The sequence below is a fragment of the Berghia stephanieae genome, chromosome 15 (assembly GCF_034508935.2).
Source record: "Berghia stephanieae isolate SIO BIC M18660-M18661 chromosome 15, UCSD_Bste_1.3, whole genome shotgun sequence".
Lineage (NCBI taxonomy): Eukaryota > Metazoa > Mollusca > Gastropoda > Nudibranchia > Aeolidiidae > Berghia > Berghia stephanieae.
Genome location: NC_088374.1, coordinates 15,277,477 through 15,292,476, shown reverse-complemented (window position 1 = coordinate 15,292,476; position 15,000 = coordinate 15,277,477). Strand labels below are relative to the sequence as shown.

The following is a 15,000-nucleotide window of genomic DNA, read 5'->3' as shown; positions in this document are numbered from 1 at the left end:
TTGGTCTAAAGGAATGCAGATTAGGTAAGGACTTGTTATATACACACTACACAACACATGTGTGTAATTGGTCTAAAGGAATGCAGATTAGGCAAGAACTTGTTATATACACACTACACAACACATGTGTGTAATTGGTCTAAAGGAATGCAGATTATGTAAGGAATTGTTATATACACACTACATATATAATTTACACAACACACATGTGTAATTGGTTTAAAGAATTTCAAATTATTACACAAACGATGCACTACACATGTATAAATTTTTCAGCCATAGAAGCTAACCGTCCTAAGATATCCATTTATAAATACAGATGTACTTTGACAATATTGTTCAGTTTGGCTTAATAAGTTTTTTTATACGTAGAATAAGAGTGAAGAAAAAGAAGGCAGAGTATGAACTCTTTACACATGACATGACACGATACACACATCAACACCTAATAAAATGTACCATTACTATTTCCCAAAATCCAAGCATCTGATAAATCCCAATTTTTGTTTTCCTCCCATCAGGTACAACCTGAGTCACTTAGAGCAGTGGTTAAGAGACAATTCCCTTCATGAATTTGGTGCCCAGGCTGCTTTAGAGCCAATAATCCAAGTAGGTGATGCCTTTTTCTAAATCAATTTTAATATGATTAACTTAGGCGGAGAAGAACCCTGGGAATTTCACACAACCCTGAAGGACGCCATTTCTTGTTGATGTAACATTACAGTTTTTGCTATCAACAAGGGTTTAAGTTAGTCAGAAAAGTCTATAAAAGTGGCTGTAGGAGTATTGGTAAACATTTTGATTGATTTTGGTATGATTTAAAGGGGTTGTATTTTTATGAAAAGCAGATGAAAAGTCAATAAAAGTATTTAGCAGATGTTTTTGGAAGATATTGATGTCGACTACACTGTTTGCAAGCATAGTAGTATTTTTTCCACTTCTTTTCGGTTGTTTCGTCAATTCAAAGGGGTAAAAGTTTCTAAATTAATAATTTAGTTGAAAAAGTAGTGGTATAGATTTGATTGTCTAATTCTGTTTTCCTGGCAAAAATGGTTGGCAGTCGTGCGTTTTGTTCATAATTCTTTTCTCTCATTCCAGGCATCTCAACTCCTCCAAGCCAGAAAGACGGACTCTGACGTGGACAGCGTGTGTGACATGTGCTCTAAATTGAGCACGGCTCAGATTGTCAAGATCCTCAACATCTACACACCAGTGGACGAGTTTGAGGAAAGGGTTCCTGTGGCTTTTATCAGAAAGATCCAGGTTGATATTTTTTTCATCGTCATCATCTTCGTTATTATCATTATCATCACCTCATCAAAGTTTGACAATTCGAAGAGAATTATTTTGTATAGATAAAATTTGGATAGGGGGTGATGATATCTCAGTGGGTATTAATAGTGAGTGCAGTCAAAAATATTTCTGAGTTCCATATATATATATATATATACATATATACGTAAACATCTTTTATACATAAAAGAAAAAGATATTGTCCGTTAATAAAAATCATTTATTAAAAGTCACTAAGCCTTTAGTAGTAAGCTTTTCACTTATATAAGAATTTTTAACTCTCTCCTAACCAGCCATTTTCAGGATTTTCCCCAAAACTTCACACCCAACTAGATTTTTTATCACTCAAACACAATAGCAGTAAAGTTCTTGCCATACATCATTTATTTAGCAAAATAAGCTCTACAACACACTGTTCATTTTCTTTAAATTTTATGACGTACAAGAGAATTTTGATTAAGAAAAATGTTGGTTGTATCGGTAACGAATGCGACTATTTTCCTATAGTTGGTAAGGAGAGGGTTAATGTAAATTCTATGCTTATCAATTCGATTCTCTATATCATCATCATCATCAAGTGCCAGGCCTGTTGCAGACATCGGCGATCATGTCCCTCCAACCATATCTGTCCTCAGATCTTCTCAATTGCTCGATTCCTGTTCCTCCTCCACCAATCCATCTGTTCAGATTGTCAATGTAATCTATCCTCTGTCTCCCTCTTCTTTTCTTCCCCTACCTTTTTATCTCACTCAACCCTAACACCTACTATATCCGTAGTTTACCCGGGTTACTTTTACTCCATGCCTATTTACTACATTTTTCTTAGAAAAATTATATGCGTAGTATCAAAGCTAATGTTTTTAGTGTTTACGTGTTAATGATAGTTGAATAAAACTATCTAGGTGCATGCTCATTTTTAATACATTTTTGTTTCAAATTTTGAAAAGTAGCAAAAGGATTGAGTGAGTTAACGATGATATTAATGGGTTTTTTTTATATTGCATTCTTCTCTTTTTTCATTCACAACTCAAGGCCAAACTCAAGTCAAGGTCATCCGACGACCCCTCCTCAGCATCTTCCAACTCCCTCCTCCTGGACACCAAGTATAGCTTCCCCGTCACCTTCCCCTTCAACCCTAGCGCTATCGCTATGGAAACCATCGCTGTCCCCGACCAAGCCCATCTAGGATTCCTAGTCCGGCATTGACGACATCAACCTCAACATCAACCCACATCTCATCCCAAGTTTTATGATTGCATCTCAGGGGCAGACACAGACATTCATCTGGGCCATAGATAGAAAGAAAGTTGTGTAAAAAGAGAGTAAAACGGATACTTATCTCTCTCGAGTTCATATAAATAGGAAATCGAACAAATTTTTTCGATTTTTCGATCATGGTAAACTGGAGAGAGTTAACTGTAGGTTGATTGTAAATATTAGAAATGATAATAGTGATGATGATGATGACGATGATGATGAAGAAGACGATACCAATGGAGGTATCTGGGTTTTGACTCGTCCTTCATACCTTAAGCCTGGTGGCTGTACTGGACTTGACAAAATAGTCTTTGTCTCGTGCCAGGTCCTTTCGTAATGCTATGACCCACCGTCACATTCTGGTATATTGGTTTCGTCATGAAATACGAATGCTGGTAACCAAATTTATTTTAAATCCTTTAAAACTATGAAAAATATATCACCGTACTCGAACTAGTTACTTTTTTTTTTTTTTTTTTTTTTTTTTTTTGGCCCAAAGTATTTTTACTTCATGTATTACTCAATGAAAATGACCTTTAACTCGTCCAGAAGGCTCAAACCTAAGAGTTCTTTTAACCCTTTCTGCAGCAACAGAAAGAAAATCCTCAAATTTTTTTACGAAACAAACATTTATTTCTTTTTCAGATTTATTTATAAAATAAATCTTTTTTTTTTAATAGCTTGTTTTGCTCTCAACAAAGTTAAGTGTAGCATCTGCTTATTGCCTGTAGATTTGAGTTTAGACATTTTATTTGTGTGTTGGAACGGCGTGACTGTTCAGTAAAAATCTTGAAAATGAGGAGTTACAAGGATATCGACATCTAGAACATTTCGAGTTTGAGACTTTTGGACAAGTTTGGCCTCATCTTTGTCTATGGATATTTAAAGTGAAAGATGTCTCTTGCCAAATTGAAAAGATAAATAATTGTGTTATGTGCGATGTGTACTTAGTTACAGGTCCGATAATCCAAAATGTTATAGGCTCGTTGCTATAATGGAAATACTGTCAAACCAACACACACACACACATAAATTAATATTGTCTATTACTTAAATATTTAATCAAGTCCATAATACGCTTCAACAGTCATGACATCACTTCCCTCGTAATGACGCATGGTAACTGGCTCTAAACTATCGGAACAATGGCGGACGCCGTATGAAATATTTCTCCGACGAGCATAAAAGCGTATCCAGAGGGGAAAAAAAACATTATAAATCTGATCTTGTTTTGACTTTTACACATTCTGATCATAAGTTCTAGCCAGCATGAAGAATGAAAAGTACCGATTTTCTTTGTTTAGAACCACAATGGCCACCGTTGCTGGGCGACGTAACATCAGACTATTGAATCCAATTTCGTTCGGTTATCAGACCTGCAATTAATATGCATATGTCAGTTTTGAAGAGTTTACAGTATAATGGTCACACCACTCCAATCTCAACCAGCTGTCACTGTAGATGTGGATAATGCTGATGACAATGAATGCATGGACTTTTTTTTCAAGTTTTATAATTTTTTATCAACAACTTTTTTGAAATATTTTATTCGATTGTCTTTGTTGTTTTATTTTGTTATTTTTTTAGTCACGGCCGTGTTGGCATTTATTACATGTTTTGTTTTGTTTTAAAATTGGTTTTTGTCCTTAGAAAAGTGGATTATGGGAAATAAGTGATTGTTTTAAAATTTGTTTTTGTCCTTAGAAAAGTGGATTATGGGAAGTAAGTGATTGTTTTAAAATTTGTTTTTGTCCTTAGAAAAGTGGATTATGGGAAGTAAGTGATTGTTTTAAAATTTGTTTTTGTCCTTAGAAAAGTGGATTATGGGAAGTAGTGATTGTTTTAAAATTGGTTTTTGTCCTTAGAAAAGTGGATTATGGGAAGTAGTGATTGTTTTAAAATTGGTTTTTGTCCTTAGAAAAGTGGATTATGGGAAGTAGTGATTGTTTTAAAATTGGTTTTTGTCCTTAGAAAAGTGGATTATGGGAAGTAAGTGATTGTTTTAAAATTTGTTTTTGTCCTTAGAAAAGTGGATTATGGGAAGTAGTGATTGTTTTAAAATTGGTTTTTGTCCTTAGAAAAGTGGATTATGGGAAGTAAGTGATTGTTTTAAAATTTGTTTTTGTCCTTAGAAAAGTGGATTATGGGAAGTAAGTGATTGTTTTAAAATTTGTTTTTGTCCTTAGAAAAGTGGATTATGGGAAGTAGTGATTGTTTTAAAATTGGTTTTTGTCCTTAGAAAAGTGGATTATGGGAAGTAGTGATTGTTTTAAAATTTGTTTTTGTCCTTAGAAAAGTGGATTATGGGAAGTAGTGATTGTTTTAAAATTGGTTTTTGTCCTTAGAAAAGTGGATTATGGGAAGTAAGTGATTGTTTTAAAATTTGTTTTTGTCCTTAGAAAAGTGGATTATGGGAAGTAGTGATTGTTTTAAAATTGGTTTTTGTCCTTAGAAAAGTGGATTATGGGAAGTAAGTGATTGTTTTAAAATTTGTTTTTGTCCTTAGAAAAGTGGATTAGGGGAAGTAGTGATTGTTTTAAAATTGGTTTTTGTCCTTAGAAAAGTGGATTATGGGAAGTAAGTGATTGTTTTAAAATTGTTTTTTGTCCTTAGAAAAGTGGATTATGGGAAGTAGTGATTGTTTTAAAATTGGTTTTTGTCCTTAGAAAAGTGGATTATGGGAAGTAAGTGATTGTTTTAAAATTTGTTTTTGTCCTTAGAAAAGTGGATTATGGGAAGTAGTGATTGTTTTAAAATTGGTTTTTGTCCTTAGAAAAGTGGATTATGGGAAGTAAGTGATTGTTTTAAAATTTGTTTTTGTCCTTAGAAAAGTGGATTATGGGAAGTAGTGATTGTTTTAAAATTTGTTTTTATCCTTAGGATAGTGGATTATGGGATGTAGTGATTGTTTTAAAATTTTTTTTGTCCTTAGAAAAGTGGATTATGGGAAGTAGTGATTGTTTTAAAATTTGTTTTTGTCCTTAGGAAAGTGGATTATGGGAAGTAGTGATTGTTTTAAAATTTGTTTTTGTCCTTAGAAAAGTGGATTATGGGAAGTAGTGATTGTTTTAAAATTTGTTTTTGTCCTTAGAAAAGTGGATTATGGGAAGTAGTGATTGTTTTAAAATTTGTTTTTGTCCTTAGAAAAGTGGATTATGGGAAGGAGTGATTGTTTTAAAATTTGTTTTTGTCCTTAGGAAAGTGGATTATGGGAAGTAGTGATTGTTTTAAAATTTGTTTTTGTCCTTAGAAAAGTGGATTATGGGAAGTAGTGATTGTTTTAAAATTGGTTTTTGTCCTTAGAAAAGTGGATTATGGGAAGTAGTGATTGTTTTAAAATTTGTTTTTGTCCTTAGAAAAGTGGATTATGGGAAGGAGTGATTGTTTTAAAATTGGTTTTTGTCCTTAGGAAAGTGGATTATGGGAAGTAGTGATTGTTTTAAAATTTGTTTTTGTCCTTAGAAAAGTGGATTATGGGAAGTAGTGATTGTTTTAAAATTTGTTTTTGTCCTTAGAAAAGTGGATTATGGGAAGTAGTGATTGTTTTAAAATTTGTTTTTGTCCTTAGAAAAGTGGATTATGGAAGGAGTGATTGTTTTAAAATTGATTTTTGTCCTTAGGAAAGTGGATTATGGGAAGTAGCTATTGTTTTAAAATTTGTTTTTGTCCTTAGAAAAGTGGATTATGGGAAGGAGTGATTGTTTTAAAATTGGTTTTTGTCCTTAGAAAAGTGGATTATGGGAAGTAGTGATTGTTTTAAAATTTGTTTTTGTCCTTAGAAAAGTGGATTATGGAAGGAGTGATTGTTTTAAAATTGGTTTTTGTCCTTAGAAAAGTGGATTATGGGAAATAGTGATAAACAGTCTTGGACTAAATAAAACTAATTTGCTTCCAAGCAGGGCTAAGGATTTTAGTCCTTACTTCAAATATTACCGTTTTTATTTTTAGCCAAGAGAGCTGCCAGACTGGCATTTTTCAAACTGCTAAATATAATTTTGATGTTTATAATCCGATAGACAATGCGAGAAATGACTTACTTTGACTTATGCCTCTTGGCTCCTGGCAGAGCATAGAGCCTCAACAGCACTCTTCCATCTTCTTCTGTCCTTGGCACAGACCTTTGCCTCACTCCGTGCGAGAAATAAGAGTATTTAAAGAAAATCTGTCACATCGTCTGTAAACAGCTTTATATATATATATATATATATATATATATATATATAAACATTGATGGAGTGCTGATAGCTCAATTGGTAGAGTACTCGCTTCACTCCCAAAGGGACTGAAATCAATCCCAGGTGAAGTCAACCAAAATTTTCTGTCCAGCCCCCTCCCTCCACCTGTCCACCCAGCAGTGATTGGGTAGCTACTGGGTCTGTTAAATCTGGTGGAAAGTACTTTGCAAAAGACCGGCATCCTAACCAAAGCATAACAAGCAATTGCTTTCAAAGCTATCAGAGGTAAACTCCAGCTCCTTGGGCCTAATGGCTTTGAAGGAACTTCTTACGTAGTTAAAGATTAGAAAACAAAAGCATTTCTCTTTGGAAAAAAAAAATAATTAAAAAGAGATTAGGTGAAGAGCTATGAAAGATATCATTTTTCAAAACGTTAACTTTCTCTAACATAATTGTCCATGCTAAATCTTTTTATATTGAAAAATGTATGATCTTAAGATAATAAAGTTCTAAATATAGTTTTTTAAAAATAGCATCCAAGTAATGTTCTGAAACCAATCATCTAGAACATTCCTACTTTTACTTTGATACTACTTATCGTAAACTTCACTTTAAAAGAGCATCTGTCATTGTAAACGAGCTGATATCGTTGATATTTCTAGGTCTTAGATCTGCTCACCAATCATCATCTAGAACATTCTTACTTTTACTTTGACATTACTTATCGTAAACTTCACTTTAAAAGAGCATCTGTCATTGTAAACGAGCTGATATCGTTGATATTTCTAGGTCTAAGATCTGCTCACCAATCATCATCTAGAACATTCTTACTTTTACTTTGACATTACTTATCGTAAACTTCACTTTAAAAGAGCATCTGTCATTGTAAACGAGCTGATATCGTTGATATTTCTAGGTCTAAGATCTGCTCACCAATCATCATCTAGAACATTCTTACTTTTACTTTGGCATTACTTATCGTAAACTTCACTTTAAAAGAGCATCTGTCATTGTAAACGAGCTGATATCGTTGATATTTCTAGGTCTTAGATCTACTCACGATTTTATGAGCTGGAAATGAAAGGTACTGTTCTATGGAGCTCTCTGTTCATTGAGATTTTTTTTCCTCTTTGTGGGGGTCTGTGCTTGTGTCAGGCTGAGACATTTAGGTGATCTCAAAACTAAGTACTTTGATAGTGTGTGCTCTTGGAATCTGCATCTGTTTCCTATTTGAACCAATTCCCCTTTGTCTTAGCTTTTTCTTGGATGCTTTAATTGTAATTCTAGAACTTTTTACTATCCCATTTTCTTCCTTTTTACTGGCGCTGATATGACCTCAATGTGTTGCAAGCGCCTTATAAACAAAAACAGAACAAAACAAAACTGTTTACTTCATTCATGAAATGTCTAAAATTATATATGGGACTGCTTGTTATGTACGTAGTCGAAGATGTTCTTTGTTGGATTTAGAGCAATAACTCTCATTGTTGTTGTTGTTGTTATTACTGTTGTTGTTGTTGTTGTTGTTGGTAGTTGAGTTGTTGGTATTGTTATGTTTTAACATTCCGATGTGTCAGTTGTTTGATTATATTATATTATATTATTATACGATATAGAGCTGGGGAAATGTGATATATAATTTGGTCAAAAAATGTAAAAAACCACTTCAATAATATTGTATTCATGATATTTTGTGAATTTTATGAATTGAAATTATATATATATATATGATACACTTTAGACATACATACACACACGCACACACATACTCTCACATTTACACTCAAACATTGTTTATAAAGATCTATTTATATACATCACATGACTCTTGGTTGTGACGACGCGATTCAAATTTAAGTAACCTCAGATTTATTTTTTTCCCTTTTTCAATCTGACAAATTAGCCTATTCGTCTAGCCACAAAATAATTATGAATAGCATTGTTCATATATCTATCTACTTATCTATCTACAACCAGTATTGTTTCTTTGCTTCCTTCTATCATTCCAGAGGTATTGACTCCATTTGTTTTTCTCTCATTCCATCGTTTTCTTTTCTATTCCACCATTCTTCATGTCTGTGATTTTTAAACAAAAATTTTTGGACCTATCATTCATTCATTCATTCATTCATTGAATAGGCTACACTGCAGGCAGGTGGCCGAATGGATAAGGCATTTGGTCATACATTCATCTATTCATTCATTTATATATTCATTCATTCATTCATGCATTCATTCATTGAATAGGCTACACTGCAGGCAGGTGGCCGAGTGGATAAGGCATTTGCTCCCAGATTGGAGGCCAGCTCCAGGCGGACAAAACTATGAACCCCTAATTTTCTCACTTTGACAACAACAATAACTTGGGTGATTCCTGTTGACATCAGAGGTTTGTTTGTTTGTTTGATGGATGCTGATTATGTCATGGAATGCCTAAGTGACGACTTCAAACGATGTCGTAGAGAAGGATGATAGTTTCCATAGAAGACACACACACACACACAACGTTTACCTAAAATCTGCTGTACAAAAAAAATCCATAAAGCTTTCTGATTTAGCCTTGGAAAGTGAGATAAAATTAAGTTTGTCTCTGGCTATGGCTGCGATCCATCACCAACAGTGTTTTTATGGGAAATAATGCATTTTATATGATTTTTTTGTTTTTTTTTTATATTTTGTTTAAACATTTTTTGAAAAAATTTTGAAGTCGTCTCTTGTGCGATTGTTGTATTATCCTGATCATCATTGTCATTGATGTGCATGATGTAAATAGTGAATCATATACCTATGATGTTCGCATGGGTGTACGATCCGATAGTGATGTCGTTTCTTCTTCTCTTTACTAGCCTAGCCAGCGGGTGGTTGGATGGGAGCATCACCCTTGAATCATATACCTATGATGTTCGCATGGGTGTACGATCCGATAGTGATGTCGTTTCTTCTTCTCTTTACTAGCCTATCCTGCTTCTTTGGTTTGTGATTGTATTTTTGACAGGGGATATTTTTTCTTCTGTAAATCTTCTGCCTGTTTGTTCTTGGTTATTTATAATTTAGCTTATGATATCTTTAGGTTATGATTTTGATTTACATTTGTACTATTTTTGTTAGATTGCTTGTTTTTTTGTTTCTGCGGTCTCTCATATAACCTCAATTGTGTTGGAAGAGACCTAAAGCAACAAACAAACAAACAAAAAATAGATGTTTGTGTCAGTCCTTTTTTTTAAAAGCATTCTCAGACCGGTCACACTGACATGCCGCTTCTGGGGTTTGAACCCGTCGTCCCCTGTCACTTTCTGCATTTTTTATAACAGACGAAATCATCTTTTTATCTTATGGTTTTCTAACAATCAACCTCCTTTTTCCTGAGTTTTCATATGACCTTAAAGTCCCGATAACCCAGTTGGTAGAGCACTCGCTTCGCACGCAAAGGGACTGAGGTCGAGATTCACACCTTCCCTTTGTCCTACCAGTAGTTATTAGGTAGCTGGGTCTGTTATGTTTGGTAGGAAATACCTTGCAATAGACTAGGGTCCTCCTATCTAATAGGTAGCAAGCAATTGCTGTTGTCTATTCACGCTATAGAAACCAGAACGAACTCTAAAGAAAAATAAATCAATAAAAATTCCCTTTATTCATCCCATAGGGGAAATTTGTTTGTAGAGTCTATTCCAAGGGAAGACTGGAATAACCCAAGTGTCAGCTATAGTGCAGCGCCACAAAATTGAGCTAGGGCGAGGTGATTTGCTCAAGGCCACACAGCGTAGTGGGGGGTGATCGAACTCGGTACCTTTCAGGTATGAAGCAATGACCATACCACCGAGCCACGGTGCTCCCATATCTCTACATAGCCTAAAGCCTAAAGTGACAAGTGCTATCAATGTTCCCCCTTCAAAACAGCTGGAGACACACACCCATGACTTTCATACCAATGCCTTTTCACATCTCATCATTCCACACTTGCTATAAATAGAAATGAAAACTTCAATCAGTCCATTCCAGTCAGTCCACTCTTGATCTCAAATCTACCTGGCAACTCAGTGAAGCCTTAGTCGCATGGCTGTTCACTGCTGTCTGTCGTGGCAAAAACAATCAACGTTGCAGTTATAGAATGGCAGAAAAAATTATGATTTGGAGATAGGAATGTCAGTCTTTTGGGGTCAAAGGAATTCCATCACAGTTTATCGTGTCAACTAAATTACCGTAACAGAGACACTTTTACTTCTTGCTAAAATGACCTTCAAGTTTCTCGAGTTCTGTAGAGTCCCACATTTCTGGGTGGGGTTCCCGACCTCACATAGTGGGCAGGGAGGTACTTGAGGTACTTGCTGTGTCTTCTGTCCACCTGTATTTGTTTTCTAATTGCTTTCCGTCTTTGTCTTGGAATGAGATTTCTTGGCTGGGAGGGAAACAGTCAAATGTATAGTTATAGTTTTAGGAGACGATATTTTTTTTTTACTTCTAAATCATCTCTCCTGCGATGTAATATTTTTTAAATTTTTTTATTCTTAACATATGATTTGTAAACATTTGAGTGGATTCCTCTAAAGTGGGAACTTTTGCTGGTGTCTGGGTTAGACTTTGGGGTGATCTTAAACTAAGCACACTGATAGTGTGCTCTTGAAATCTACATCTGTTTTCTATTTGAACCAGTTCTCCTTTGTCTTACTTTTTCCTCAAGTCCTTTTAATTGTACATCTGGAATGTTTTTACTATTCAATTTTCTCCCATTGTAATGGCGCTGATATAACCTTAATGTGTTGCAAGCACCTTAAAAACCTTTAAAAAAATAGCAAGCAAACAAACAATTCCTAATTACAAACACTTGTGAACCACATAGGGAAACAGTCAAATCTATACCTAGTTATAGTTTTCGGAGATGATATTTTTTTCCCTTGTAAATCAACTCTCTGTTATGTACTGTTATATATATATTTTATTTGTTTTGAATATGTTTTCCAAGCATGGAGTGTATTTCCCTCACTGGAGTGCTGCTCTCCTGTCTGACCAGACAAAGCACGTTGATAGTTTGCTCTTTGAATCTACATCTGTTCCCTATTTCAACCAATCTCCTTCGTCTCACCTTTTCTCATGTGCTTTTCATTGTAAATCTAGGAATTTTTTATTTATTATTCCATTTTCTTCCTTTTTACTAACGCTGAAGTGACCTAAATGTGTCGCAAGCGCCATAAAATACTTAAAAAACAAACAATTTTGAAAAAGTCAATTCCTGAAAAAATTCATAAAAACAAACATTTATCTTGACTTCCTGTTGAGTAATTTATAACCACAGCTTACCCGCCCTTATCTATCTCTACACTCTTTAGTCTCTCCCATCATCATCTTTCTCTTTACGAGTGCCAAATTTACTTAGCGGGTGGTTGGATGGGAGCATCACCCTTGAATCATATACCTATGATGTTCGCATGGGTGTACGATCCGATAGTGATGTCGTTTCTTCTTCTCTTTACTAGCCTATCCTGCTTCTTTAGTTTGTGATTGTATTTTTGACAGGGATATTTTTTTTTCTGTAAATCTTCTGCCTGTTTGTTCTTAGTTATTTATAGTTTAGCTTATATCTTTAGGTTATGATTTTGATTTACATTTGTACTATTTTTGTTAGATTGCTTGTTTTTTTGTTTCAGCGGTCTCTCATATCACCTCAATTGTGTTGGAAGAGACCTAAAGCAACAAACAAACAAAACATTTACTTCAATGAGTGTCGCAATCGCTGTTTAAAAAAAAAAAAACCCTCATAAATAAAAAACAAGCAAAACAAATAACCACGCTGTATAAAAAGAAATTTTATATAATTTATTTATTTATGTCTATTTTGATTTGAAATGTTATGATGTATAGACTGATGATGTCCAGGGTGTACGACTCCAACCGTGTAAGTGACATGTGCGTTAACTCACTCAACCCTAACACCGACTATATCCGTTATTTACCCGGGTTACTTTTACCCCATTACCTATTTGTTTCATTTTTTCTGAGACAAATTATAGGTGTAGTATCAAAACTAATATTTTTTTCATTTTTACATGTTAATGGTAGATAGTTGAATAAAACTATCTATGTACATGTTCATTTTTAATAGATACATTTTTTTTCCAATTTTGAAAAGTAGCAAAAATCTCTAGGATTGAGTGAGTTAAAAATTATAAAAATTTCAAACTTATATCGAAAAAACCCAACCCCTCCCTCCCCTTTGCTTGTGACCAACAGAAACGCATCTACAATCCGTTTATTTTTGGCGGGAACATCCATAATGTGATCTAAAGGTATTAATGAAAAAGTTAAAATGGAAAAGGCTTCGCGGATGGAAATGTGTAGTACTGATCTGTTTTGTAAATGTTGCTGCTCGAAGCTCGAAGAAATAAATAATAACGTGAAGTTGAATGTAAGCTTCAATTTAATTACAAAAACAGATCAAATGAACGTTTCGGGTTTCCCCTTTATCAACAAAACAAGATAATTGAAACACCACAGATGAATGAGATGATGTGGTAGTGGCGTAGTTTAGATTCATCTTGTTTTGTTGATAAAGGGGAAACCCGAAACGTTCATTTGATCTGTTTTTGTAATTAAATTGAAGCTTACATTCAACTTCACATTATTATTTATGATCTGTTTTGTAGCATTTTTGCCATCCCAGGCTTTAGGCAACCACCCCGCCCCGCCCCACCGGTTTTCAGTGATCTATATACAAATGTCAAGTGTTATTGCAGAAGCGGCACGGTTTTTGTTCCATTTGTTTTTCTTCTATTTTTCGCAAAATCAACTTTTGTCGTACATCCTTACACGGGTCAAATCAGACACCCTCGATTTTTTTGTCTTACCTTAAAGTCTTCATTCATTTCAAGTTTGTTTTTATTTATTTATATTTTTTTTTATATATAGTCTGCTGTAATTTGTGGCTCATAACTTCAAAATGGTGTTATGTCACATGGTAAACCAGATGACAAAAACGGAATTTGAAGTTAAGAAGAAGGGTTGGGGGGGGGGGGGGGGGGGGGGGGGGGGGGGGGGGGGGGGGGGGGGGGGGGGGGGGGGGGGGGGGGGGGGGGGGGGGGGGGGGGGGGGAAGTGATTTTCATTGATGTTGGTTGTAGAAATCATAAAAATCATTTTTTTCCGCAATAAAACTGTGTAAACTTAACATAAGTCTTTTTTTCTTTTTCTGTTTTGTTTTGTTTTTTTACTATAATTTAACTTTAAAATTTTTATCATCCCATTACTGTCCTGGTATAACACCACTTTGAGGTTATGGGTTACATATATATATATTTAAGAGTTCTACGTATCATTATTGAAGTCATCAAACAAACAAGTGGGAGTTTTTCTTTCATTTTATCCTATGTTGTTGTTTTTGTTTGTTTTGTTGTTTTTTTTGTTTTTTTTTTTGTGGGTTTTTTTTTTTTTTGTTGTTTTTTTTTTTTTTGTGGTTTTATTTTTTATTATTTTTTTTTTTAATTGAATTATATTTTATTTTTTTATACAAGGTATCCATGTTGTTTTATTTTCTTTTATTTAATCATTTGTTTTCTTATTATTTATATGTATGCATTTATTTATTAATTCATTTATTTTTAAACATTTATTTAATATTTTATTTTAAAAATTCCTGTGGATGAATAAAGTATTATTATTATTATTATTATTATTATTATTATTATTATTATTATTATTATTATTATTATTATTATTATTATTGTTGTTGTTGTTGTTGTTGTTGTTGTTGTTGTTGTTGTTGTTGTTGTTGTTGTTGTTGTTGTTGTTGTTGTTGTTGTTGTTATTATTATCACATATAAATTTTTTGTTGACATATTTTGTAGTCCATTCGTTTATTTTTAGTTTTGGTTTATTCTTGAAATAACAACACACTGAAGTACGTTGTATAATAAATACTGTGTGAACAATCATGAGTTTGAGAATTAAAGACCTTTCCTGGCGGTAGGAAGAAATCACACATTATAAGGGGGTCAAGGCGATTTATTTTAAACATAGCGACTAGACTATTCGTCCTTACTGACGATTAGACACATAGATCCAGCCGTAGCGACTATTCGTCCTTACTGACGATTCGACACATAGATCCAGCCGTAGCGACTATTCGTCCTTACTGACGATTAGACACATAGATCCAGCCGTACTCTTTTTTTTTTTTTTTGTCCAATTTCATTTCATTAGTGACTCGCCTCCCAATCTAGTTTCATGTCACCGTGTACAGATGCCGATGTTGTCAAATTAAATGAAAGGTGAACAGAAATAGGAAG

The 15,000-nt window shown here is 34.0% G+C and overlaps 1 protein-coding gene across 3 annotated transcripts in view; it reads left to right on the top strand.

The window, feature by feature from the left end:
* The window catches only part of LOC144960693 (unconventional myosin-Va-like), a 174,921-nt gene extending 171,462 nt beyond the window's left edge, over positions 1-3,459 (top strand). For 2 of the 3 annotated variants that reach the window (XM_078893982.1, XM_078893981.1), the window contains 3 exons: positions 522-609; positions 1,099-1,263; positions 2,326-3,459. In XM_078893982.1, coding sequence (XP_078750108.1) covers positions 522-609; positions 1,099-1,263; positions 2,326-2,499 — 427 coding nt within the window. In that variant the 3' untranslated portion in view covers positions 2,500-3,459. The remainder of the gene's footprint in view (positions 1-521; positions 610-1,098; positions 1,264-2,325) is intronic. The other variant, XM_078893980.1, reaches the window with a different exon arrangement.
* The last annotated feature ends 11,541 nt before the right edge of the window (positions 3,460-15,000 follow it).